This window comes from Agelaius phoeniceus, chromosome 29 (assembly GCF_051311805.1).
Source record: "Agelaius phoeniceus isolate bAgePho1 chromosome 29, bAgePho1.hap1, whole genome shotgun sequence".
In the NCBI taxonomy this organism is placed as follows: domain Eukaryota; kingdom Metazoa; phylum Chordata; class Aves; order Passeriformes; family Icteridae; genus Agelaius; species Agelaius phoeniceus.
The window spans coordinates 5,106,679-5,132,488 of NC_135293.1; the positions used below are offsets into that span (position 1 = coordinate 5,106,679).

Genomic DNA, 25,810 nt, shown 5'->3' on the forward strand with positions numbered 1-25,810 from the left:
CAGCCCTGGTGGTGGCAGTCCCCTGCCCGGCCCAGGGCTGCACTCACGCGGGGTACTCGGGCACGCGGCTCTTGAAGGAGGGCAGCTCGGTGACGTACTCGTTGTACAGCCACTTCACCTTGAAGTGCAGGTTCATGTAGTCTGCGCTCTTGCACAGGCGGTGCTTCTCGTGCTCTGCACGGGAAAAGGGCCTGGGGCTCACTCTGAGTCCCAAATCTGGGGTGTGGCTCCACAGGGGCCGCTCCAGGGTAAAAAGGTGGAAGTGCTTCTGGGGGGGGGTAAGCTATGCATGGTGTTGATGAGGAGATGAAATGGGTTTGCCCAGGGAACAGGGGAGGTGTGAGCTGAGGACAGCTCCTGCCTGGTTCCCCCCTCTCTGGCTCAGGGGGGCAGGTGGGACTCACCCTCCATGGCGTACTTCATGTCCTGAGCAAAGAGGTTCCACATCACCTCAGCGCTGATCTTCCCCACGTTCAGTTCCTGGGGGAACCTGGGGCAAGGGGAGAGTGCAAATCACAGAATTGTTTGAATTCTTTAGGGTGCAAAAGACCTCCAAGGCCATTGAGTCCAGCTTGTGAATGATCCCCCCCCCTTACCACCCAGCCCAAAGCACTGAGTGCCAGATCCAAGCCTTCCTTGGACACCTCCAGGGGTAGGGACTCCAAACTTCCCTGGGCAGCCCCAGCCAATGCCTGACCACCCTTCCCATGAATTTTTCCTGATGTTCAACCTGAACCTCCCCAGCACAGCTCGAGGCTATGAACACAGGGTGGATGAGCCCTCCATGTGGACAGACATCCCTCACACACCTCCCAGCAGCCTCAGCTTTCCCATCTGTAGAATGGATGTTATAAGCACTTCCAAAGGCCTCGAGATGCTACTGCCTCCACGTGGGCACCCTCTGTGGGCACAGCAGTGTGTCCCCTTCCCCAGCACCTACTCACTGATTCAGGCAGGGTGTGTAGGAGTTCTTGTCTTCCTCAATAATGGAGACAATCAGGGTGATGAGCTTTGACCAGAAATCCAGGTTTTTGATGCTGGGGCCCTGCTCCTCAGGGGGCACCTCGCCTTTCTTAGTCTGGAGGGGCAGGGACACAGTGGAAAATTTGGTCACCCCAGTGCAGGGATCAACTTTGTGTCGGGGCTAACAAGGGAGCAGGAGGGAATACCCTGGAGGCCCCATGCAACCCCCTCTTGTCTGTCCTGATCTCAACCCCACAGCTCAAACTCCAGGGCCTGGGGATCATTCTGCACAGGACTGAGCACTCTGGAGAGGGAGCAGGAGCATGAGGAAAAGGAGAAGGGCATAGGGTGGGGAGGTCAGTGCCCAGCATCCCCCCTGCCCACGCACCGGGTCTGTCTGGTACTCGCGGCTGTAGAGCTCGTGGCAGTTGTTGAAGATGTACTCGTAGGTGGAGTTGAGACAGGCCTTCACACAGTCCTTCACCACCTGGCTGGCTCGTGGGGGGCTCTGCAGCTCCTGGACCTGGTGTGCAGAGTGAGCATGGTGTTTGGAGCACCCCCAGACACCCACCCAGGAGCACCACAGGCCAGCACAAGCCCAACCTGCAGAGAACCAGGGCCAAAGAGAGTCAGATCCCCTGAGGGACAGGGTGAGCAGGGCCCCAGCAGTACCTTCATCCGAAAGAAGGTGATGCTGGTCAGCAAATCCACTGTGGACTTCAGGTCCTGCAGCCGTTCGGGGCTGCTGGCAGGGAAGTTGTTCTGGAAAGGAAAGATGGGAGTTGCCCTCAAAATTCACAAGTGAGGGTGAGGGAGCAGCCACCTGCTGCCTCAGGTGGGGACACTGAGGCAGGGCAGGCACCTTACCCGGTACATGGAGAGGTCGATGCGCAGGGAGTTGTGCAGCTGGTCCAGGAGCTTGACAAAGCGATCTTTCTGTGGAGAAACACCCCAGGGGCAGGTGAGCAGGGGAAAGGAGGCACAGACCAACCCCCCACCCTTGTCTCTCTCTGCTCTCAGCTCAGCCCTCACTCATCCCTTTCCTTCCTTCCTTCCTTCCTTCCTTCCTTCCTTCCTTCCTTCCTTCCTTCCTTCCCTTCCTTCCTGCCTTCCTTGCCTTCCTTCTTTGTGAGCCCTGAATGGGCAGGACATGCCTGCAGAGAAGAGCATCTCCTTGCTGGTGGCTGGGGCTCACTCAAAGCCCTCAGCAGCTCCTGGGGCACATGTGGCCATGCCAGGTGAGGTTCAGGATGGAGAGGTGACACCACGTGTCCCGTCATTGCTGGGAGGCTGATGGGCTGCTCTGTTTGCCTTGCCCACTGCAACACCTCTGAGTCTGTGCTCAGGACAAGAGTTGGGAGAAGGGCTGCAGGATCAGGAGCCCCTCGACTGGGGCTTTCCAAGAGCTCAGGAAAAAGGGCAGGGGAAAGATGTGCAGTGGTTGCCCATCTTGAGGGTGGCCCCAGGAGCTGGACATTTCCATGACCCCTCACTCACCCCACTGGGCTGCATCAAGGGACATGGGCAGGGAACACCCTGTGTGGGGGGTCTCCACTGGGGCTGAGGAGCTGTAGTTCAGCTCAGCCCAGCTCCCACCCAGGGAGCACAGGGAAGAAGGATGCAAATCCCATCTTGGGTTGTGGATTGGAGCAGGGGTCACAGCTGATGGCAAAGCAACTCATCACAGAATCCCAGACTGGTTTGGGTTGGAAGGGACCTTAAGGACCACCTTGTTCCACTCCCTGCCATGGGCAAGGACACCTTCCACTATCCCAGGTTGCTCCAAGCCCTGTCCAATCTAGTCTTGAACACTTCCAGGGATGAGACAGCCACAGCTGCTCTCAGGTCAACCTCAGTCCTCACTCCCTCACAGGGAAGAATTTCTTCCCAATATTGGCCCCAAAACGTGGTTGGGGAGCATTTCCCTTTGCGTTCCTGCTGGTAGAGAGGCTTTGGACAGCCATGTGTGCCTGCCATGAGAGCCCTGGGCTCCCTTCTCAGCACTGGCTGTACGGGTCAGGGCTGACCCGCAGGGCTCTGCAGAGTCCTGAGCAGCGTCTGAGTCCTGGACAGGAGCACAGGGGTGGGAGGGGCAGTGAGTCCACGGCTCAGCCATGGCCACAGCCTGTGCTGGCACCGCAAACCTCCGGCGCTGGTGGGGATGGCCCAGGCGGGCCCTGGGCCGGGCCGTGCGTCCCCAACACCCAGGAGCAGCTGCAGCACTCTAACACTGGACACGGCGGCTACTCGGGGGTAAAGCGACACGGCCGGGCACTTTAGCACCCAACCTTAGGCTCTCTAAAAAAGAGAAAGAGACAAGTTTTTAAAATCCTCCATATTAGAGAAAAGGCTGGATTTTGGTTTCCTCCTGCTGCGTGATCCGGAGGCACAGCTCTCTCAGCTCTGGCTACCCCTGCAACAGGAACGGGGTGGGGAGCCAAAGCTGCGTGATCCGGAGCTGTGCTCGGCCCTGGCTGTGTCCCTGGCTACCCAGCACCTTGCTGCACCCGGGGCTGGGCACTGACCCTGGCTCGCCCCATGCGCACCCAGAGCCACCATTTCCTGCTTCTGGGATGGCACTGGGGGAGCCGAGGTGAGGGCTCAGCCCCTCCTCGCCCACGTCCCCGAGGGGCACCTAGCCCTGCCACAAACTCGCCCCACTTGGCACCCACTGGTGCTGGCACAACTGGCTGAGTTTGCAGCAGGCTGGGGTCCCCCAAAGCACACGAGGCTGTGCAAGACCCCCCAGGAAGTGCAGGGGTGGGTCATGGCCACATGCTTCTGATTTTGCCACCAAGGTGCCCCCTCCTCCTGGCATGCTGCCAGCCAATTTGCTCAGGCTCCCATAATAAATAGGGGAGCAAATTTAGCCCTTCTCCTGAGAAGGTGGTGGCTTTTTTCCTTCCTGAAGTACAGGAGCAGGACAACTTTTGGGGCAAGCAGGGGCTGACCCCACTGCTGCCTGGCTGCAGTTTGGAGCGGGGTGTTTTGCACAGCTCGTTTTGCTTCCTGAGCCCCCCACCCCCTCCCAAAGAAAGGAGAGAAGAAGAAAAGAGCGTTTACGTACCATGGGACTTACCCCGAAATTGGAGGCGGCGAAGCGGTCGGAGGCGTTGGCATTGCTGGAGGCCGTGGTGTGAGCGTAGTAGGCGTTGATGTTGGCCAGCAGGGTGCTCATCACCGCCGGCACCCCGGGGCACATGTACTTGGAGGAGAGGCAGGCAAAATGCCTACGGAAAGAGGTGGCAGCGGAGGGTTTAGGGCCATGGGAGGGGATGCAGGGTTTGGGGTGCATAAGTCACTGAATCCCGGAGCATCCCAAATTGGAAGGGAGCCTCAGGGATCATCAGTGCAGCCCCTGTCCCTGCATAGCCACCCTGAGCAGCCCTGGGAGCTCCTGGAGCTCTGGCAGCCTTGGCACCATTCCCTGGGGAGCCTGGGCAGTGCCCAGCAGCCTCGGGGGGAAGAACCTTGCCCTGAGCTCCATGCCAAGGCCTGGCCCAGCTCCAGCCCTTGCTGGGCTCCTGTCCCTGTCCCAGAGCAGAGCTCAGCCCCTGCCCCTGTGCCTGCCCTGGGCAGGAGCTGCAGCCCCCAGGAGCCTCCCCTCAGTCTCCTGGGCTCCAGCTGAACCAGCCAAGTGCCCTCAGCTGCTCCTCAGCCCTTCCCCAGCTCCGTGTCCCTCCTTTGGGCACTCTCCAACAGCTTTGGATCCTTTTGATCTTGTGGAGCCCAAACTGGACACAGGACTTGAAATGAGGCTGTGCCAGAGCGTGCTGGGAAGGGGAAGGATGGGTGCACAGGTTTGGGGCCAGTCTGCACTCAAGGCAGGGAGGTGAGTGCCAATGGCAGCAGGAGAGGAAGATGGGGACAGTAACCCTCCACCTGGGGGGTGGGTGCAGCCCCTCTGAACCAGATGGGGGTACAGGACTCACGTCATGGCCTGGTAGATGGACTCCACCCCATAGCGCATGGCAAACTCATCCACAATCTCCTGTGCTGTCTCATCAAAGTAAACCTTCCACGCATCGTCCCCCTTGGCGTCGGGGATCTTCACCACCCCGTTGTTTTGCAAATCCGTCACAAAGTGGAACAGGTTCTGGAGGTACAAATGAGTCCCATCAGCTCCCCAGGGCAGGTGGTGGCAGGGTGGCACTGCTGGGGAGGGGGCTGTGCCCCCTGTGCCTGTCTGGGCTGCTCACCTCATGCAGGCAGGTGTACTGAACATGGTAGGGAGCCACCTTCTCCTCACCCTTGATCTCCACGCTGATGTGCAGCCGGATGGCTCCCGACACTGCAGACTTGTCTGTGCGCTTGTCTGTGGGTGCAGGGAGAGGGACAAGGTGTGAGGCTTCCCTGGGGCAACCCTGCTCACTGCCAGCCCCAAAGAGGAGCACAGTGCTCTGGCACAGGGCCAGGCCTGAAGGGACACCCAGCAGGGTGTGCAGCCAGCCTGGGGTGGGATTTGGCCACATTTCCAGCTGCTAGAGACACAGCCTTTCTGTGCCTCGGTTTCCCTTCTACAGGAGGCCGGTGTTCTAGAACCTCCTGGGTAGAGGGTTCTCAAAATGACTGGGAGAACACTTTATCCTGATGGTTTTGATATTAAATATTTCTAAGAGCAGACCCTGCTGCAATAACCTTCAGCCTATGGCCGGCAGCACTTCCCCCTTGGAGTCCAGGGCAGGGGGTCCCAGGCTGAGCAGGACGTGGCACCCCCTGAGCCCAGGGCCAGGGTCCCAGGCTGTGCTGCTCACCGAGGTTGTACCAGACGTCCATCTCCCCGCTCAGGGTCCGGACCTCGATGATGGTCTGGCCCAGGAAGTCGTCAGATTCCCTCTTGAAGCGCTGCTTGACGCGGGACTTGATGTCATCGTCCTCGTCCCAAACACGGACCTTGATGCGGTCAGAGGAGTTGTGGCACTCGCTGGAGAGGTGACAAAAGGCCCAGCATGAGCAGTGAAACCTTTCCAGCTACTCCCCATCACTGCTTCCCTAAACAAAAGGGACTAGCACAAAGCAGGAACTGGGGAAGAGAGCAGATGCAGGAGCACCAATGCCCTCCCAGCAGGCTCTGTGCCACACCCAGGCAGCCCCAGCACAGCCTGGATCAGCCCCTGGAGTCACACCCTCATGGCATAAAACACAACCCCAAGGGACCCCAGCACCTCAATGGGAGCAGGATGAAGCCCAGCTTCCCTCATCCTACTGGGACATGGCAAGAACCAGCACAGCCTGGCACAACCACGAGTGGCCAGAGAGGGGAATGGGGAGACCAGAGGTGAACTTACAAATGGAAATTCTCCTCCCAGACTGGGTTGAGATTGCCGTAGATAGTTTTAGTCCTTTTTTTGGTCTTTCCAACCTGGACAGTGACATAAGGATCACTGGAACCTGTCTTATCCTTTGCTTGCAGGCCCTGGGCACACACCACTGCAGCACAGCACAGCACAGCACAGCACAGCATGGCAGAGAGAACAGACAGAGAGAAGTCAGTGCCACAGCCACATGAAAATCCCCAAAACAGGCACCTGTGTCTCCCCAGGGGCTGAAGCTGCCTGGCAGAATGAGAGGTTGGGCAATGGGGACATTCCCATGGTCCCCAAGGTTAACCAGCTGCCTACCTGTGATGCTGATCTTGGCTGACCATTTGGAGGTGCCATCCAGGACACTCTGCTTGACCGCCTTCATCTGCTGTGTGTGCGTGGTCTTGTTGACCCCAAACACCTCCTGGATCAGCTCAAATATCTCTGGTTTGTTGCGCTCCCGGATCTTCATGCGGTCCTTGAGCACCATGATGATGTTCTGGGTCCGGTCCTCTGCTCCATGCTTAGAGCTCTTCTCTGCTGCTCCTGGGAGAGGACAGGCATGGGTGAGATGGGCTGGGGGGCTGGTGGTGCCCAGGAGAGAGACAAGAGATCTCACAGGTTGGCATGGTGGGCTTGGGGACAGGGACAGGAGGAAATGGCCTCAAGTTGCATCAGGGAAGGTTTATCAGGGGAAACTTCTTCCCCAAAAGTGTTGTCCAGCCCTGGGCCAGACTGCCCAGGCAGTGGTGGAGTCACGCCTGGAAGTGTGCAAAAAACATGTGGCTATGGCACTTGAGGACACTGTTTAGTGGTGACCACAAGGGTGCTGAGCTGGTGGTTGCACCTGATAATATTAAAGGTCTTTTCTAGCCTTAACAATTCCACGATTCTACGATTCCATGCATGAATTAATCCAAACCTGGAGGGATCTACCCCCTGCCCAGGATGAGTCTGCTCTGCCCATCACTTCTCCCATGCCCAAGTCAGGAGTGGAGCTCCCTGGAGCTGCTCCCTCCTTCCTCTGCAAGGTGAGAAGGGACAAGGCTGTGGGCCCCAGGTCCTTACTCTGCAGGCAGTCAGCGTTGAGCAGGTCCTGGCACTTCTCGTGGCACTTGACGCCGCACTCGGCGCAGCGCATGCCCTGGCGGGCAATGCCCCACAGCAGCCCCTCACACTCGTAGCAGTACGTGGGGGTGGTGGCCGTCCACACCTCGAAGTTGTGGGGCGTTGTGCAGGAGATGGGGTACACTAAGGCTTGCAGGGTCTTCTTGTAAACATGGTTTTTCTGTGCAGGGACAGGGGAGAGAGGGGGAGAAACACTGAAGCAGGGCAGAGGATGCACTTGGGGACATTGATTTAATGGTGGTGGTGCTGGGTTGACAGTCAGACTTGATGATCTTATAGGTCCTTTCCAACCCTAATGACCCCATGATTCTATCCCCAGGTGCTGCCATGAACATCCCGGATGCTCAGGCATCACCAGAGGGTGCTGGTGGGGCACAGACTCTGCATCTCCACTGCTAGCCCGGCCCCCCAGGCCCAGTTTCCCCCTCCCACCATCCCCAACCCAGCCCACCCCAGCACCTACCAGCTCCTCATTGTTCAAGGTGCTTGAGGCCAGCGCGGATGTGATTCCTGCTTTCCTGGACTGGACCAGGGACTGTGGGAAAGAAAGAGGGTCAGATCCAGCAGACCACGAGAGCTCCCTCCTACAGCCCCAGAGGCTGTGAAACACCCAGGACAGACCCCAAACCCAGACAGGGAAGGACCCTGGCTGCATGGAGAGCAGCGGGGACAGCCCAGCTCCCATTACTGCCAGCACTGCTGTGCAGTGGGACTGGAACCAGGGCAGCAGCCTATGACATTCCCAGTTCAGCAGTCTCTGACATTCCCAGTTCAGCTCCAGTGGGGCAGAGCCTCTCACCATGTGTCTGAGACTCCTGAGGGAGGCACTTACCATGGCCTGTGGGCAGCCAGGGCCAGCGAGGGGGGAATAAAAAGCCATTAGTGCAAACACTTCCCAGGAGAGCCCCTTCCCTGCCAGAACCAGTGGGAGTTGGGGGAACACCCCCTCATCCAGCACTGAGCAGTCTGTGGTGGGGGCACTGTGTCCCCAAGCCACAGCACTGGTTGCAGCCTGCAAATCCCAGCAGGGAAAGGCAGCAGACCCCCAAACCCCACACATTGCCCACCCCATCACCCCCCACCCCCAAAACACCAACACAGCACAGTGCAGAAGCATCAGCAGCTGCCCAAGAGGGCTGGGGTGGGGCACCAAGTTGGGGACAGCAAGGGGGTGGGGGAATGTGGGGAGACAGGTTGGGAACAGGAGGGTGGCACCCCAGGGAGGGCACACAGTGGAGCTGACAAGGTGTAAAGAGAGGGGGAAGGAGGAGAAGGGCACCTAATTCTGGGGGACAAGGGCGTCTTTGTTTCCAAAATTGCTGTCTCTTGTCGTCAGGAGCGGGAGGGGACCAGCAGAGTGACCCTGTGCAATTGAGCCCAGGGACTGGAGGGGACCCCATCATGGGGGGCCCACACATCGGGGGTTTCCAGCCCCACACACTGGGACAGTGGGGACAGGAGCACAGGGTCTGGGCAACTTGGAAAAGCCATTGCCAGCCCTCCCCTGGTACGGGGGTCTGTCTGTCTGTCCAGCACCAGTGTGGTCCAAGCTGCAGGGACAGCTTGGCACGGCAGCTGGGACACGAAGGGGCAGGAATACAGCACCAGTAAAAAATGGGAAACCAGATACAGCCCTGGGAAACCTTAGGCTGATGCTTGGGGTAGGGACCAGAGCTCCGTTAAAGAGAAGCACCCTCGGGTAGGGAGAGCCCAGCTCCCCACTGCAGGGAGGGCCAGGAGCCCCCCGGGCAGTGTGGGACGCCCCCCTCGGCAGGGCTGGGGGCAGGGGGCTGGCCGGCAGCCCCAGGGCGCTGTCTCTTTAACCCCTCGCACCGCGCTCACCAGATCGCTGACTAGAGGGAGAGATTTGCGTCCAGGCTTAATGTCGGGCATGCTGTTAATGCAGCGCAGAAACCTTACAGCCGCCCCCCTGCCGCAGGGAAGGCCCAGCCAGGCCACAGGAAAGAAAACAGAGAACACAAGCCATGTTAGAGGCAGCTGGGGAGCGGGGCACGGGCGGCGCAGTCCGGTGGGGCAGCAGGAGCAAAGCTGGCAGCTGTGGGGGCGTGCCTTGGGAGGAACCTCACCAAATCGCTAACTAGGGGGATGGGTTTTCGCTTGCGAATGTCCGGCATGCTGTCTATAATGATCAGCCCACCACCAGGCCTGCAAGAGAGAGGAGAGTCAGCGGGCAAGGGGAAACTGAGGCAGGAAGGGGCCCCCTGCTGTTGCCCCACGGTCATTCAGCACTTCAGAGAACCACGGAATGGTTTGGGTTGGAAGGGGCCTTGAAGCCCATCTCGTTCCATGCCCTGCTAAGGGCAGGGACACCTTCCACTAGATCAGGTTGCCAACCTGGCCTTGGATACTTCCAGGGATGGGGCAGCCACAGCTGCTCTGAACAATCTGTGCCAGGGCTTCACCACCCTCACAGGAAAGGATTTCTTCTTAATATCTAGGACTTGGAGAATATGACTGCAAAGCAACTCCTGAGTGGCCAGGGACCCACCCATGGGATCCCCATTCCCACCATCACTCCAGCCAGGGTAGGGATCACTGAACTAAAAACTAAGGGGAAAGGGATTTTGGTAAAAAACTGTGATTTTTCCCCACATGGAGCTTAACCATTAAGTGAAACCCAGGAGAAAAACTGCCCATTTGGCTTAGTCAGCTTTGGCTTTGCAGTGTGAGGCTGGAGAGCTGGGGTTCTCTCTGGGACCCCAAAGGGGAGCACTGAGCAGGTGAGCCTCAAGTTTTGCTGCAAGGGAACCCAAGGCAGGAGTGGAACTTCACAGCCCTGCTGGAAAGAAACCCCTGGAGTGATCTGAGGGTTCTCAGGCAACCTACCAGGTTCTGCCCAGGTCCATGGCAGGGCTGTCTGTGAGGGCAAGACAGGACTGAGAGCTCCAGCCTGTCCAGGTGAGAGGCTCTGGATTCCTCATGACACCACTCCATGGGGGAAGCAGGAATTGCCACCCCTCCTGATCCCCATCTCAACTCACCTCCTCACTCTCCCCCTCAGCAGCAGCTCTTGGGGTCACAGAGCAATGTCATGTCTGCTGGCTGCTCCAAAAGCACTGACCAGCTCCAAAAGACTGGCCTCCCTGAATGCCCACAGCCTGGCAACCCTTCCCCGCACAAGCCCATTGATGCTGAGCTCATTAATCACATCCTAATGAGGAGGGGGGCTGAGATCCCAGGGGGCAGAGTGTGCCCAGCTTCCCCTTATACTCACCCGCCTTTGAACCACAGGGATTTTTCTCCATCACCTTCCCCGCGGGCCTGGAAAACAAAGGACAGAGTCAGGGCACAGCAAGAGCCACCAGCATGGGGACAGCGCCCCCAGGGCAGTTAATGCTCACAGCACTGCAGGAGCATGGAAGGATGAGCAGGGTGGGCAGAGAAAGGTGTGCTCCAAAACCAAGGGGGCTCTTCCCAGCAAAGAGCCAGCACTGGGAATAAATCTCTTCAGGAGGCTGAGCTGGGTGAGCAAGTGGGTGAGCTTCAGCAAAGGGGATGAGGCTGGTAAAGCAGGGGGCATGGCTACACTGTGTGAAAATTCAGGGCTTGGGGGAGTGAAGAAGCATCACAAAAGCTCAGCAGGTCCTCAGGGACCCACAGCAGTTGGAAAAAAGAGCAGGGAAAAGCCAGAGCACATGGAAGAGGGTGTGTGTGCAGGGATCATCCAGCAGTGCCAGCTGCCCCGGCAGGCAGGGGATTATTTTGGAGGAAAAGGGCAGAGAGAGACCATTACCCCTCCTTCATGGGCAATCCCTGAGCACACACACACACACAGGGAAGGCACACACGTGGCTGGGAGGTTCCAGGTGGACATGCTTACCTGCAGGCAGGCTACACCCCTTCCCTGCAGGAAGGGGAGACGCGGGTGCAAGGGCCATGGTGGTGGACAACTGAAAAGAGAAGCGGTGGGGAGGGGGACCGAGACCCCGGGGAGCGAATCCAGAGCCAAAACAAAAAGAAAAGATGGAGGATGGAGTCTAAAAACAAAACAAAATATTGTCAACTCAACAGAGGGGAGAGGGCGGGGGTCTCGCACCAGCACACGCATGCAGCACACACGGGGGATCCTCAGCACTCCCGGCCCCTCTGGGGCATCCCACTTGGTGCCAGTGGGGTTGTGGGCACCACTGTGGGCACCACAGAGTCTGTGGATGTCTCTGGAAGCTGCCCAGGTGTGGAAAGGGGCTGTGCCCCCAGCCCTGAGCCGTGGCCAGGGGGTCCTCACCTCCTGCAACTGCATGCAGACCTTGTTGAAGGCTCTCAGCCAGTTGGCTTTGGCTCGTGCTTTGGGGTCCTGCACCTCCTCTTCTGCCGGCTCCCTGCAAGCACACACATCCCCTGTCACCTCCCAGCACAGCACCAGGGAGGGGGGAGCAGCCCCCACAGCCCCAGCAGGTCTGAGGCTGCAACTGGGGGATCCTGATGTGCCTTGAGACAGTGCGGCCATGGCAAAACTGCCCCTTGGAACCAGGAAGGACTGAAAAGGCAGCAGGTACCACTGCAAAGGGCAGCCACAATCAGGGCAGAGCACTGGGGAGAAGCCAGAAGCTTCCCCATCCTCAGGACACCCTGCCCTGGGCACCCAAGTGACACAGAGGGCACAGTTGGTGACACCAGCATGTGAATTAAACATCCTCTGCCCCCCATCTCCCCAGCACAATGTCCTCTGGCCACTTCCCTGGGTAAAGAGCACCCAACACCCCGTGGTTCCAAGCCCAGTGAAAAGTGTCTGCCTGGACATGCTGGGTGTTGTGGGGTTTTTTTTCTCCTCTCCTAGAAAATCAAGACACAGAGGAAAAACAAAGAAATGCTCCAAACATACCAGTCTTCTGGAGAGGCTGGTGTGATGCAACATGGAGGGAGGAACCCAGAACTGCTCTGGGAAGAGGTCATGGGGCACTCAGGAGATGAACCTGCTCAGACCTGGGGGCTCTGTGCTAATCTGGGAACCTCAGAGCAAACCTGGGATCCTCAGCATTAACCTGTGGTTCCCAGCAGTAATCCACAGTCCCCAGTGCTACTCTGGGGTCCCAAAAGCTAATTCGGGGTCATCAGTGCTAACTTGAGGCCCTCAGCACTAATCTGGGCGTCCCAACACAATCTGGGGTTCTCAGCACAATCCATGGTCCCCAGCACTAATTCACAGTGCCCAAATCCTAGCACAGGACTCCTAAGTCCCCTGCCCAGTGGGTACTGAGGCAGACATGACCTGAGGCCCTCAGGTTCCTGCTAGGTCTTGGGCCTAAATATCCTTTTTTTTTTTTTTTTAAACAGCTCATTACACATTGGTTTAAATTTGAGATTCTCCATTCCTGGTGTGTATTTAAACTAAATAAAGGCTGAAAAAGCCCATCACAGCAGTTCACCTCTGCACACAGGAGTGACACTCACTGAAAATGGAAATGATCAATAATGATATTTGAATAATCTGTCCCCAAGACATGAATTATTCACATGCTGCACCAGGAACCTGACCACCAATTAATTCACTTGTACAGCACAGGAGGCCATGGATGAGCTTCTACCAGGCCTGGGGAGAGGACTGACTTCTGTAAAGGAAATCTCCTCCTCTGACCATGCTCCACCCAGGGTGCCAAGAGCCTGTGCCAGAGGAGAGGAATCACAGCCCTGAGATCCCATTCCCCCAGCCCCATGTTTGTCCCAGGTTATAAACCTGCAGCCCTGCAGCCCCAGCAGGTTCCTGAACACTTTGAGCCATGCTTAGCACAGGGGCTGGCTGGGCCCAGGGGCCCAGGCCGTGTGCCCAGGGTGCTGGCTCTTGCCTGGGTGGCACAAGGTGGGCTTGCCCCACCTCGATGGCTCAGGCACCTGGAAAAGCTCCAGACACAGCAGAAGGTCCCTGGTCCTGTGCCAAGCACCAGCACCACCCCTGACCCACCTCCAGAGCATCCTCAGTGCCTGCAGGCACAGTGACATCCCAGGGACACCACAGGTCAGCTTCCCCTCCTACCTCTCCGCTGGTTTTGGGGGCTCAGTCTCCGGGGCTGCCTCTTGCAGGGGAACTTCCTCCTCTGCCCGCTGGGCCTGGAGGGCCTCAGGGGCTTCCTGGGGAGCAGAGGTGTCCCTCTCCTCCTTCCTCTCCTCTTTCCTCTCCTCCTTCCTCTCCTCCTTCCTTTCCTGCTGCTGAGGCTTCTGCTGTGGGACCAGCTGGGGTTGCTGCTGCTGCTGCTGCTGTTGCTGCTGTTGCTGCTGCTGCAGGACCTGTTGCTGTTGCTGCTGCTGCTGTGGCTGCTGTGGCAGGGGTTTCTGTGGTGGTGGGTACGTTTCATGCTCAGGGGGTTCATAGGTGTCCTGCTCCCGCAGCTCCTCCTCCTCCTCCTCTTCCAACTCCTCTTCCTTGGGGTAGCCTTCCTCAGTCTCACTGTAGTCCTCAATGAACTCTTCCTCCTCCTCCTCCAGGTAGAGATCATCATCATCCTCCTCCTCCCAGCGGGGGGAGTCCTTGCGGTAGCTGACGGAGCTGTGGCAGGAGTGGTAGGAGTCCCCGTCCCTCTCGTCCAGCTCCGAGTCCCTCAGGCTCTCGTTCTCGAAGTCCTCGCTCAGCTGGGAGCTGCCCTGGCTCAGCTCGGCCGACGAGGCGTAGCGGCTGCTCCCTGTGGGGCTGAGGGGTGAGGGGACACAAGGACAGGGCTCCCGTGGGTCCGTGGCACCCCAGGCAGAGCCCCAGGCCCTGCACCAGGGCCGGGAGGATGTGCAGCTCCCATCAGGAGCCGAAGGCACAGAACCAGGAAACTCCATCGGCTGGAACCAGCCCCCCAAGAGGGGCACTCTGAGCTGCCTGCCTGTGCCTGGGCTGACAGTGGGGATTGGCTGACAGTGTCTGTCTCTTGGGCTCACCCCAGCCAGGGGTGGGGACAGCAGCACCCCCAGCCAGATCCTGCCTCCTGCTGCTGCCATTCACCCTGTCCTGCCCCTGACACACAGATCTGTCACCCGTGCTCTGCACAGCCCTCCCAGGCACCCCCACCCCAGGACACCCCCTTAACCCCCTCACTCCTCTTAACACCATCCCTACCTGGGGGGCTCCTCTCTGCTCTTGCTGCCAGGCCAGACTCCTTCCCCCACCCCACCTGCCCCCCCAGCCCCCTCCTCTCACAGGTGCCTGCACTGGGAGGCCCACAGGGGCCCTGTGGCCCGGGAGGCTGCCAGGGACAGGGCAGCCCCGTGGCTCCGTGGGGACAGGCTGACAGAAGCAGACATGCAGACAGGACAGGGACATGCCGAGGAAGAGGCCGACACCACGTCTCCAGCACTGGCAGCCAGGGCTCAGGGGGTGCGTGAGGGGACAAAGGTGAGGGGCTGGGCTGGGCAGAGCCCAGAGTGGCTGAGCCGGGCTGTGGGAAGCCAGGGGACACCGCAGAGAAGGGAGTGCTGGGGGATGGCTCAGGCTGATCCCAGCTGGGAGGGGTACTGGCGTCATCCAGGTACCTTGGGAAGGAGCACTTGGGGCACAGGGATGCAGGAGACACAGCTCACACCTGGAAACCCCACACCTCCCCATCCTGATCCTGGCCAGAGCTGGGAGAGGCACTCTTGGCGCATCACAAGATCCCAAATCACTGCATGAAGCTTTTGCCCAGACAGGCACACCATGGCAGGTGACCAGGAACAGGGAGAGGCATTTGAGTCCCCAAGGGCCCAGTCCCACACCCGCTGACACGACAAGGAACAGGCAGCAGTGCTGCCAGACAGTGGCAGTGCCAGCAAGCGGGACCAGGATGCCGGGACGTCACCCCATGAACTGGGGTGCAGCAGCAAGAAAAGCTGGGGGGGACACCTGGAGCACCCCAAAGCTGTCCCTGTAGGAGGCTGATTCGGGGCAGGGAGGGTGGCACAAGGCCGCCCTTGCCAGGACTGGTGTTGGCCTCACCATGGCTGCAAGGACCGAGCACAGCACTCTGCGACGGCACACGGCACACGCACAGGTAGGGACCCACCTATCCGATAGGTCTAGGGACCGCCTGCTCTCAAGGGAAGGCTGGCGGCTGGTCCGCCTGCTCGACTCAGAACCGGACTCAGCGTCGCTGCGTCCGTTTGCGGCAGAGTCTACGCTACCATAGCGTCTGCCAGGGGAGGAGAGGAACATGGTCAGCGAGGTCCCACCGCCACCCGCCACCCCCTGCTGCCGTGGGGACACTGGCAGGGAGGCTCTGTCCACCTGGATGGGGCTGGCACTTTGGGTTGGGCTCTGCCACATCTGTGTCCCCAGCCACCCCACGCTCCGCTGCCCAGCTCCCAGCAGGGACAGCCAGGGGTGGGGGGCCCAAGCCCAGTGAGGACAGAGGAGGGCAGTGACCCAAAAGAGTTTGAAAACTTCCCAGTGAGAAGGAAAGGTTTGGATGGGGCCAGCACCACCCTGCTCTTCCTCACCTCATCCTTCCCTCTGTCACCCACCGCACTGGGAGCGCCATCCCTGGCGTCCCCCTGGGGACCCGCTGGCCTCTGTCACCTGTGGGGGAGGTTGAGAGAGCCGGTGCCAGGGTGAGCTGGCTGTGGCCACTGTACCTGATGGGAGCCTGGTCCGAGTAGTCCATCTCATAGCTCTGCATGGAGTCAGTGTAGGAGTCACGGGAGCTCTGCTGCTGGTGCCTCATGGGGTACTGGTGCACGGAGGCGTTGGGCTGGGACGTGGTGTAGTAGGGTGGGGGGATGCTGTTGCTGGTCTCGCTGCGGTAGTCACTGTCCCGGTCGTCCACAGTACTGTCGGGGTCATCGTCTGCAAGGGGCCACAGTGAGCAGGGCAGGGGATGGCCCAAATCTGCCCCCCACCCTGCACAGACCCTTTAGTGCCACCACTGTATCCCCACCGCTGTGGGACCGTGCTGGGGAGGTGGGCCCAGGGCAGGATGAGGGGTGAGCTGACGTTGTCAGCACAGGAAGGGTCTGGGGGGATGAGGGGAAGGTAGAGGGGGAATTTGGGACATACAGAAGGGGGAAGAGGATGGGGGCAGGGACCCTCCCTCGGCCCCACCAATGCTCCACCACAGAGGCAAAGCCTGAGCTGCTCATTGCCACTGGGACACCCCAAGGGCACAGAGCCCCATGGTGCCATATCCCAACCAGCCCATGGGGACAGCCCTGCCCAGGACAGGGCACTTGGTGACACTGTCCTCACCCAGTACAGAGTCAAGGCACAAGGACAAAGGCTAGACCCAAGCTCTAGGTCCTCTGAGCCCTGGGGCCAGGCAAAGAGGGATGTGCTGGGGACCCCCAGGCTGGGAAGAGAGGAGTGGGCAGGATACTTACTCTGCTGTTCTCCCCAGCCAAAATAATTCCAGTTGCCTACAAAGAAAGGGGCAGAGACAATAAAGATGGAGGCAGCTGGCTGGGAGGAACCAGCATTGCCCCAGGGGGCACACTGGGTTGGGGACACTGCCCTGGGGACAGCATCCAGCATGGGGCACACTGGCACTGGGACACTACCTGGGCCTGAACATGACGACACCAAGCTGGACTGGAGACAGTGCCCGAGGTGGGCATGGTGCCACTGACCCAGGCTGGGGACAATGCTATGGCCAGGCATGGTGGCACTGACAGGGAATGGGGCCTGGGGGTGGGCACAGGAGCACTGAACCATGCATGCCCCTGGGGTGGTTATAGAAGGGGGAACTGAGGCATGTGTTGGGACAAACTGAGCTGCCACCCCAAATGCCTCCACAGGGCCCCAATCCAGCAGCCCCCAACACCAGCCTGCTGCCCCTTGCCCCAGTGGAACTGTCCTCATCAGCCCCATTGCTCCTATTGCTCCCCTCCACCCACAGGAAGGCTCAGCCACTGTGGAGCTGGGAGACAGCAGAGAAACACTGGCAAACACAGGAAGGACAACAGGAGTGGGGATGGGGACGGGGTATGGGGTGGAGTTGAACCCCACTCGGGCTGGGGTCCAATGCCCCAAAGCAGATGTGGAGCCCATCCCTTAAAATTCCTCAGTGTGGGAAAGGAGGATGTGGGTGTCCCACAGCGGGGCAGGGACAGGGCAGCACTTACAGCACTGTGAGCCATGCACAGGCAGAGGCTTTTCCTGCTCCTCCTGGAAGGCATACTGGGGAGAGAGGGGCTGGTGAGGGCTCCTGCTGGCAGCACTGCCCCTGCCCCCTCACCCCAGGCCTGGCAGCACTCACATCATCCTGGTCCCGCATCGCATTGAGCTGCTCCAGTTTCTTGGCCCAGTACCTGGCCTCCTCCTCAGGGATATCTGCGAGGGCAAAGACCCCAGCTGGTGCACAGACCTCCCAAAAACAGCCCTCAAGCTTTTGGACCCTCAGCCTCAGCTCCAAAGCTCATGAGCACCCGTGGGGCTGAGGGCAAGGAAGGACAGCCTGGGGATGGGGATGGGGCACCCACCCAGCGGCAGCTCAAAGCGCGTGTCGAGGAGGATGCGATGGAAAGTCGGATCCTTGGTGCCCGAAATCTCATTGTCAGTCATGATGACCTGGGAGTCGAGTGTGAGCCATTCCCCAGGGCCCTCCTGTCAGGTAGAAATGGGGTGAGGAGAGCTCCCAGACCCTCCTTTTGTTTCCCCACAAGCCCAGCACACAGGGTGTGACCCCAGGCAGGATGGGGAAGGCTCTGCCTGGCCCAAAGGACAGCTGGGGGTGGCACATGTCCCTTGGGGTTCAGCAAGGAGATGCCTGTGCCTGCCTCCTACCTCATTGGACTGCCTGATGGTCCGGAGGGGTATCCACACCGTGCCCACCATGGTGTCCCAGATGAGCCCCTTGTTCCACACCTCCACAGTCAGGCCCAAGTCCAGCCGATTGATCTCACTGGGGACAGGAAAGGTATCAGGTTACCCCCATGGAGTTAACCCCCCTCGGGTCTCAGCAGCCTCCTGGGACCATCCCAGCTTCTACCTGTCCTCTCAGGGATTGCCAGGACTCAGGTGAGCCCCTCAGATCTGGGCTCAGGGCAGTGGGGGACTGCCCGTGTTGTTTATGGGGGCAAGGGGGAGCAGCAGGGATGGGGGAGCTCGGGGGACCCCTGGACATTCACAACATGAAGTCCTGCACAGCCCTGGACACTCACAACATGAAGTCCTGCTCCCAGGAGGGCAGGTTGCCCCGCACTGCGATGGTCGTGCTCTTGACATTTTGCACCTTCAGGGTCACGTAGGTGTTAAACTTCTCTGTGGGAACAAGCAGAGGGTGAAGTGACCCCCAGTGTGTCCCCACTCCCCAACACTGCCCCCTGCCACCCCCACACACTTCCCTCAGCACCCCAGTCCCAGGAGGGATCCTGCATCTGCCAGGGCTGGGAGGATGTGAGCCCCCCACTCCATCCAGGGCATCCCCATTTGTGTGTGTGTGTCCCCAACTTGCCAAATGATGCCTCCAGAGCTAAGGGTCCCCTTGACCCCCTTCCCCAGCCCCTCCTCTGATCCTGCCACACCCAACCAGCCCAAGAGCCCCCCACTCTCTCCCCTCAGGTGGGGTCTCACTCACCTTGGGGCCCATCATACTTGGCCTTTTTAACTGTGGGGACAAAGGGAGGGAAGAAAATCAGGCTGAGACCCTGGGGAAAGGCTGGGGATCCCCACCAGGGTGTCAAAGGGGTGGGAGGACCCCAGTCCTGGTTGACCCCCACGCCCCCCCAGCTGCCAGGTGAGAAAAGTGCTGGGATTCCCCATGCCAAGTGAGGGTGAGGGATCAGATATGAGATGGAGGGGAGAAAATGCTCCCCCAAAAAACCTGCTACTCTGGGACAGCTTGCAACCCCAAATGACCAGCCTTCCTCTATTGAGGGGGTGTTACCCCTCCTCACCCCACACTTTTGACTTGGGATTTATTTGGAGAAACAGATGATGTTACCATCCATATCCAGAGGAAAACCAGTGACATGGGGATGCTGTTCCCCACTCGAGTCCCATCTGGGTGGCACCAGCCCAGCAGGACCAGGGTTAAGGCTCTCCCAAACCACTGACCCACATTTCTCACAGGAAACTGGGTGGGTTGGGGCTTGTAACCCTCCCTGACCCAAAACAGCCCCAGGGGTAGAGGAGATGCCCCCCCAAAATCCTATACAGCCCCAAAACACCCCCCACACTGCATCCCAGCCCTGTCTCCCCCGTGGGGGCACTGTGGGGCTGGTTCCCATCGTGTCCATTGGGGGGTGCAGGGAGCCCTCTGATCCTGCTCAGTTCCACGGGAACCCCCCCAGCTCTGGCTGACACCCCCCAGCTGTTCCCCGCTGGGTGGGGGTCGGTCCCCAGCCTGTGGCTGCAGTGGGAGGGCAAAGGGAACCGAGCAGGGCCGGTACCGGCGCCGCCAATGCCGGGGGGGCGGCGGGGCCCGGGGGTGTCCTCGGGGCTGTCGGGAGGGGACCGGGCGGGGAGGGAATGACACAGCACCCGGAGAACGCGTAAATGACGCGGGTGCCAGCGGGAGCAGGACCAACGTGACCGAGCAGGGATGAAAATAGCCCTGGCGACATCAAAGGTAATTTGATTTCGGAGACGTGCCACTCGCCAGCCGCTTATCAGCCGCCACCAGCGCTGGAGGGGACGCGGGGCTGCCGCCAGCGCCACGTGCCTGGCAGGGCTGGGAGGAGGCACCAGACACCTCGGGGAAACTGAGGCAAGGGAAAGCATCACCTCGGGAAACAACTGGGGACCCTCTAACTCGGCTGCCTGCCCTGTGCCACTGAAAGGGTGACACGCTGGGGGCTTTCTGCCCCAAGGAAGGCCACCAGCGACGTCAGTGGCAGCCATGTTCCCAGGAAATCACAGAGATGGGGAATTCACACTTGGGGGGTTGGCACAAAGCTCCGGGATCCCAAAGATCCTCGAGTGACACAAGGCTGGGAGCCTGGGGGCTGTCTGGGGATGGCTGGCACCACTGTGTGTAATGATTATGTAAATGAAATAGAATGTATTTATACATTATATTATACATATTATAAATTGATATCATTCTATTCTAACAGAGCATTTGGAGCCAGAACCTGCCTGTGGCTGACAGGGATCCCCCTTCCCCCGGGCCCAGGGGCACCCACTATTCTTCACCAGCTGCTGCTTCCAAAAAGGAATGGGAGAGCAGAGGAAGGAAAAGCTCCAAAAATACCCGAGCTGACAGGAACAAACAATTACCCAGGGGACACGTGGCTTTCCTGGCTGTCATCTCCTGCCAGGGAGAAGTCCTGCTGTCACCATCTGCAGGATGTGCTGCCCTCCCACCCATCAAAGGGTCCCCAAAGCTGGCACAGGGGTGGCGAGACCTGGGGTGCCACCCTGGGGCTAAATTCAACCTGAGTCTCCAGGCAAGGAGCTGAGGACAGTGTGACACTTATGTGACATCAACAAGCTGGAGTCTCCCCAGGCTGGGGTGATCTCACTCCTCTCAGGGGGTGTTGAACAGCTGGGGAAATTGAGGCAGGAGGCAGCTGGCAGAGATTGGACTGGGAATGGCATGAAAGCTGGGCTGGGCTATTGGCATGCCCCAACAGGCCTGTCTGTCTGTCTGTCCACCCCTCTGCCTGTCCACACATCCATCCTGCTGCCTGTCCATTACCAGTCTCTCCACCCACCCATCCCTCCAGCCATCCACCCACCCATCTGCCATCCATCTTGCTGTCCATCCATCCTCCCACCCCTCTATTCATCCACCCACGCTTCTGTCCTTCCTGTCTCTCCACTCACCAATCCTTCTGTCCATCCACCCACCCCTCTGTCCATTTTCCTGTCTCTCCACTCACCCATCCTTCTGCCTATCCATCCATTTGCATGTCTGTCCACCCACTCCCACCACCCACCATTTGTCCATCTCCTGTGTGTCCATCCCTCTGTCCGTCCATTTACCTGTCCCTCTCTGTTCACCCACCCATGCCTCTGCCTGTCCACCCCACTCTCTGTCCACTCACCGGTCTCTCCACACACCCTCCCTATGTCTGTCCCCCCATACATCTGTCTGTCCATCATCCAACCCTCTGTCCAACCCTCCATGCACCCCTCCATCCATCCTTCCATCCGTCCACCCACCCGTCTGTCCTTCCATCCACCCCTCTGTCCTTCCTCTTCCTCTGTCCCTCCACCCACCCACCCCTCAGCCTCCGTGATCACGTCTCCCATCCCCTTCATCCATCTGTCCCTCCGTCTCTCCATCTGTCTCTCCAGCTGCCCGTCCGCCCGCCTGTCCATCTGTCCGTCTGCCTCCCGCCACTCCAGACACCCCCTCCTGTCCCCACTCACCCCACACTCCCAGGTCACTCCAGTGCCTGTCACACAGGGACAGCCCCTGGCACGAAGCCCCCCAGGAGGGGCAGGGAAAGCCGGGGGGAGGCTCTGGGGTGGCACCCCCGCCCCCAGGACCCCCAAAATAGCACGGGAAGCGTGAGCAGCGAGTGGTGACAGGGCACTGGGGGAAGCCCCAGCCCACTCGGAGCTGCTTCTGAGCAGCCACCCCCAGCGCCACCGAGGGTGTCACCACATGTGACAGTCCTTTAAGTGGCAGTAAAGAGGCACCTCCCTGCCAGAGGAGAGTCCCCGAAATCTGGGGCTGGCGGGGGGGCACACAGGGGGATGCCAGCTGTGGCACTGCCACCAGAGAGGGGGCTGTGACAGCACCTCAGGGACAAGGACACGTCAGGGGCTGGAAGGGGCACAGCCCCCATCCTGATGAACTCAGGCAGCACCAGGAGAGCCCCATTTCCTCCAGATTTCTCCTGGGGTGGGGGAATCCCAGACACTCTATGCCCCCCCTTGTCTCAGCTGTCACTCTGCCACCTCCATCCTCTGACCCCAAGACACACAGGTGCTACCCCGTCCCCACCAGGATGTCATAGGGCCTTGACAAGGGGGTAAAGGGACCCCCCCCGACTTCTGTCCCCCCTCACTGAGCATTCAATCCAGACTGACCAGCGAGGCTGAGGCCAAGCCTGCAGGACTCATTTGTGCACTGGGGTGGGCAGGGCTCAGTGTGCTCAGTGCAGGGATCCCCTACCTGTGCAGTCCCCCAGTACATCCCAGTATGGGGTGACCAGCATCAGATCCCCTAACTGGGCACACAGCACCAGGCCCCCAGGCTCCTACCCTGACCCCCCCAGCTGCCCTGACTCCCACCAGCATCCCCATGCCAGGCTGGGCAACACCTGCAGGGGCACAGGGGGCTCTGGAGCTCGGGCTGTAATCTGAGGGGGGGATTTAGGGGTGCACAGAGGGAAGTGGGGAGAGCGTGGGATTTGGGGTGCATGGGGTCTGTTTCGGAGAGTGAGAATGTAGAAATACATAGATGGGTATGGATGATTTTGGGGGCATTGAGAGAATGTAGAGATACATAGATGGGGGTGGATGATTTTGGGAGTGGAGGGATTTTGGGGGTCGGGGATGCTTCAGGGTGTAATTGGGGGGGGTGGGAATGGATGATGGGGGCACAGATGGGATGTTTTTGATGAGGGGGTGGTTGGGAATGCAGAGGGCTGCATCTGCAGGATGGGGGTGCCTGAGGATAGGCGTGAGGGGTGGGGTCCTGGGGGGTTGGGGAGGGGGGTATATGGGGAGAGATGCGATGGTGGAGGGGTGGGTGTAAGGGCAGGGGTGTCTGGGGGGTGAGCACGGTGAGATCTGCGCTTGAGGGGGGTGTGGGAAGAGACACGAAGAGGGCAGGATGGGAAGAAGGGGGCTCCGAGGGGGCGGCAATCTGGAGAGGCTGGGGTGGGCGGCGAGAGGGGAGCCCCCTCCCCACGGCGGGGGAGGGCCACGGAGGGAGCCCGGGGGGGGTTTATAGGGGAGCCCCCTCCCTCCCCGGCAGCGGGACGTTATGGGGGCAGCTCCCGCCCCACGGCGCTGGGAGGATATGAAGGAAACCCGGGAGTTGTTCCGGGGGGAGCCCCTTCCCACAGCGGGAGGGGAGCCCGGGAGGGTTCCGGGGGGAGCCCCGTCCCTCCCCTGCCGTCCCCATGGGGCGGCGGGAGGCGCGGAGGGAGCCCCGTCCCTCCCGGCGGGGGTTTGGGGTCAGGACCAGCGTTCGGGGGGATCCCGGGCGGTTCCGGGGGATCCCGGGGGGTTCCGGGGATCCCTGCGCGGGCAGGGCGCGCCCACACCCCCGCCCCTCCCCCACCCCCGCTCCCGGCTCCCGCGCCGCGCGCGCGCCCCCGCCGGTTCATTCATAAATCCACGCGCCGGGCGCTCGTGAATGGAGCCGTTCCCACGGCCCCCCCGCCTCACCGCCCCCTCCCGCCCGCACTCCCCTCAGCCCCGCCGGCCCCGCAGCCCCGCGCTCCCCCCTCTCCGTCCCGGGCTCCGCTCCGTCCCCGCGCGGGACGCGCCCCCCGCCCGGCCCGCGCCCCGTGCCCCGCGCCCCGGTACCTCCGACGCAGAGCAGCGACATGGCGGCGGTGCGGGTGCCGGGGGGCGCGGGGGGCGCGGGGGGCCCTGGCCGCCGCCCGGCTCTAGCGCGCCGCCATCTTCCCTCAGCACCGCGGACAGCGCCTGACGTCACCGCCGCCCCCGCCCGCGCGGCACCGCCCCCGAGCCCCGCCCGGCGCCGGGGCCGAGCCGGGTCTGGGGTCCCGGGGGGGGCACGGAGCGGAACGCCCGGCACGGCCCGGCCGCACGGCACGGCACGGCCCGGCTCGGTAAGGCACAGCCACACCGCACGGCACCGCCCGGCACCGCCCGGCTCGGCTCGGCTCGGCACGGCACGGCACGGCACGGCACGGCACAGCCACACGGCTCGGCACAGCTACACGGCACGGCACGGCACCGCCCGGCACTGCACGGCAGGGCTCGGGACTGCACGGCACTGCACGGCTCGGCTCGGCTCGGGTCGGCACTGCACGGCACAGCCGCAGCGCCCCGCGGAACGGGCGGGGGTCCTGCCCGGAGCGGGGGCCGGTGCTGTCCGGGGTGGGTCCGGCTGGCTCGTCCAGCCCCGGGGCCTGTGGTGCCCTCCCTTCCCGGCAGGGTGGGCTGGGGGAGCTGTGTGTGTCCTGCCCTAAAGGGAGGTGGTTTTGGGGTGCAGAATTTACCGCACCCCCCCAGGCATGCCCCCCCCCGGGCCGTGCTGGGCATGTTCAGAGATGGGTCTGAGCAGGGGCACACTGTCGTTGTCACCCCCCATTGTTGTCCCCTCTCTCCTCTCAGCAACGAAATGTGACATCCCAAAAAAGGCTCAGATCTGGGCAGTGATCCCAGCTCAGGGGCTGCAGAAGCTGCCGTGGTTCCAGGCAGGGACCAGCACCCAGTTCCAGATGCTGGCCCTCACGGAAGGGGTCCCACATGAGAGTAAAGCAGAGACCTCCACCTCCATCACTGGGGACATGAGCTCAGACAGGGCTTCATCCTGTCCCCGTTTGCCTCCTCTTGCTGTGGAGCCAGGTGATGGGCTCACGCTGCCATCCTGCTGATCCTGGTGGCTCCAGCAAAGCTGTCACCATGTTACTCCCATGGGATCATTGCCCAGCAGAAAGTGGCATCAAGAACACCAGGGGGAAAAGAGACACCAAGGGAAACTGAGGCAGAGAGAGCAAGGGAAGATGTGCACACAAGGGCACCTGTGGGACTGAGTGCCCTGGCCTGACCCTCACACTGGTCCCTCATCACTAATGAGTGATCCCAAACAGAGTGCAGCCCCAGCCCCCTGACAGTGCTGGTGGCAGGAGATGGTGGCAGCTGGACATCCATGTGTGCCCTCACACACCTGCACAGCCCCTGTCACCCCCACACGAGCACACAGAGCCCCGTGGGTGACAGCCCAGGCAGGGTGACCCAGTCTGGGCAGCAGGGAGGCCCAGCTGTGACAGCCCCGCTGCCACCTCCCTCCCTCCTCCAGGGACAAGGCCCTGGGGGATGCTGGTACGGTGGGCAGCAGTGGGCACAGCCCTTCCTGCCAGGGAAACTGAGGCACAGAGAGCTGGCCTTTGCACCAGTGACGAGCCAGAGGAGGCAGGATCACCCCGGGCACACCCCCAGGTCCTCCAGCTGGAGCAGGGGCTGAGCCCCAGCCCCCTCCCCAGCACATCCATTCTGTTGGCTCTGCTTCCCAACAGCCCTGCCACAGCAATGGCAGAGTGGGCCCATGCCAGGGTGGGGGTCAGCACCGAGGCCCCCGCCCTCCCTTCCTCACTCTGGGGGGCTCTCACCCCCTTCTGCCCCCAATTGCCTGTTAAAGCCCTTCCAGACCCCCATCAGGTCCCTGGTGACAGACCAGGAGTTTGTGGCACCCCCAGCTCTGCCACATGGCATTTCCACAGCGCTCCCCTCACAAACACCATCCTGGCAGGAGCTTTGGGGCCCCCCAGAGCCCCCAGAGCCCTTCCCCACAGCAGCGATGTGCCAGAGCCTCTTCCCAGCCCACCGAGGACTCTCAGTGCATTTTTGGTGCCGTCTCTTGGCTTCTCCTCCCTGCTCTGCCAGCCCTGGGGCACCAGAGCTGCCTCCAGCG

At 60.8% G+C, this 25,810-nt stretch overlaps 1 protein-coding gene across 16 annotated transcripts in view; it reads right to left on the reverse strand.

Moving 5' to 3' along the window:
* UNC13A (unc-13 homolog A) overlaps window positions 1-23,891 on the reverse strand; it is a 37,119-nt gene extending 13,228 nt beyond the window's left edge. For 5 of the 16 annotated variants that reach the window (XM_077191576.1, XM_077191573.1, XM_077191571.1 and 2 more), the window contains exons 1-28: window positions 23,734-23,891; window positions 18,878-18,907; window positions 18,462-18,561; window positions 18,085-18,202; window positions 17,781-17,904; window positions 17,558-17,631; window positions 17,424-17,478; window positions 16,683-16,718; window positions 15,942-16,152; window positions 15,374-15,499; window positions 13,387-14,037; window positions 11,641-11,734; window positions 10,630-10,676; window positions 9,237-9,324; window positions 7,858-7,929; window positions 7,335-7,554; window positions 6,585-6,812; window positions 6,252-6,393; window positions 5,718-5,887; window positions 5,163-5,278; window positions 4,896-5,059; window positions 4,031-4,193; window positions 1,831-1,899; window positions 1,636-1,725; window positions 1,352-1,486; window positions 945-1,078; window positions 405-490; window positions 48-174 (exon numbers count right to left, since the gene is read on the reverse strand). In XM_077191576.1, coding sequence (XP_077047691.1) covers window positions 48-174; window positions 405-490; window positions 945-1,078; window positions 1,352-1,486; window positions 1,636-1,725; window positions 1,831-1,899; window positions 4,031-4,193; window positions 4,896-5,059; window positions 5,163-5,278; window positions 5,718-5,887; window positions 6,252-6,393; window positions 6,585-6,812; window positions 7,335-7,554; window positions 7,858-7,929; window positions 9,237-9,324; window positions 10,630-10,676; window positions 11,641-11,734; window positions 13,387-14,037; window positions 15,374-15,499; window positions 15,942-16,152; window positions 16,683-16,718; window positions 17,424-17,478; window positions 17,558-17,631; window positions 17,781-17,904; window positions 18,085-18,202; window positions 18,462-18,561; window positions 18,878-18,907; window positions 23,734-23,755 — 3,692 coding nt within the window. In that variant the 5' untranslated portion in view covers window positions 23,756-23,891. Of the gene's footprint in view, window positions 1-47; window positions 175-404; window positions 491-944; window positions 1,079-1,351; window positions 1,487-1,635; window positions 1,726-1,830; window positions 1,900-4,030; window positions 4,194-4,895; window positions 5,060-5,162; window positions 5,279-5,717; window positions 5,888-6,251; window positions 6,394-6,584; window positions 6,813-7,334; window positions 7,555-7,857; window positions 7,930-9,236; window positions 9,325-9,481; window positions 9,561-10,629; window positions 10,677-11,640; window positions 11,735-13,386; window positions 14,038-15,373; window positions 15,500-15,941; window positions 16,153-16,682; window positions 16,719-17,423; window positions 17,479-17,557; window positions 17,632-17,780; window positions 17,905-18,084; window positions 18,203-18,428; window positions 18,562-18,877; window positions 18,908-23,733 lie in introns of those variants that run through there. The other 11 variants (XM_077191579.1, XM_077191575.1, XM_077191574.1 and 8 more) reach the window with 6 other exon arrangements.
* Window positions 23,892-25,810: the final 1,919 nt, after the last annotated feature.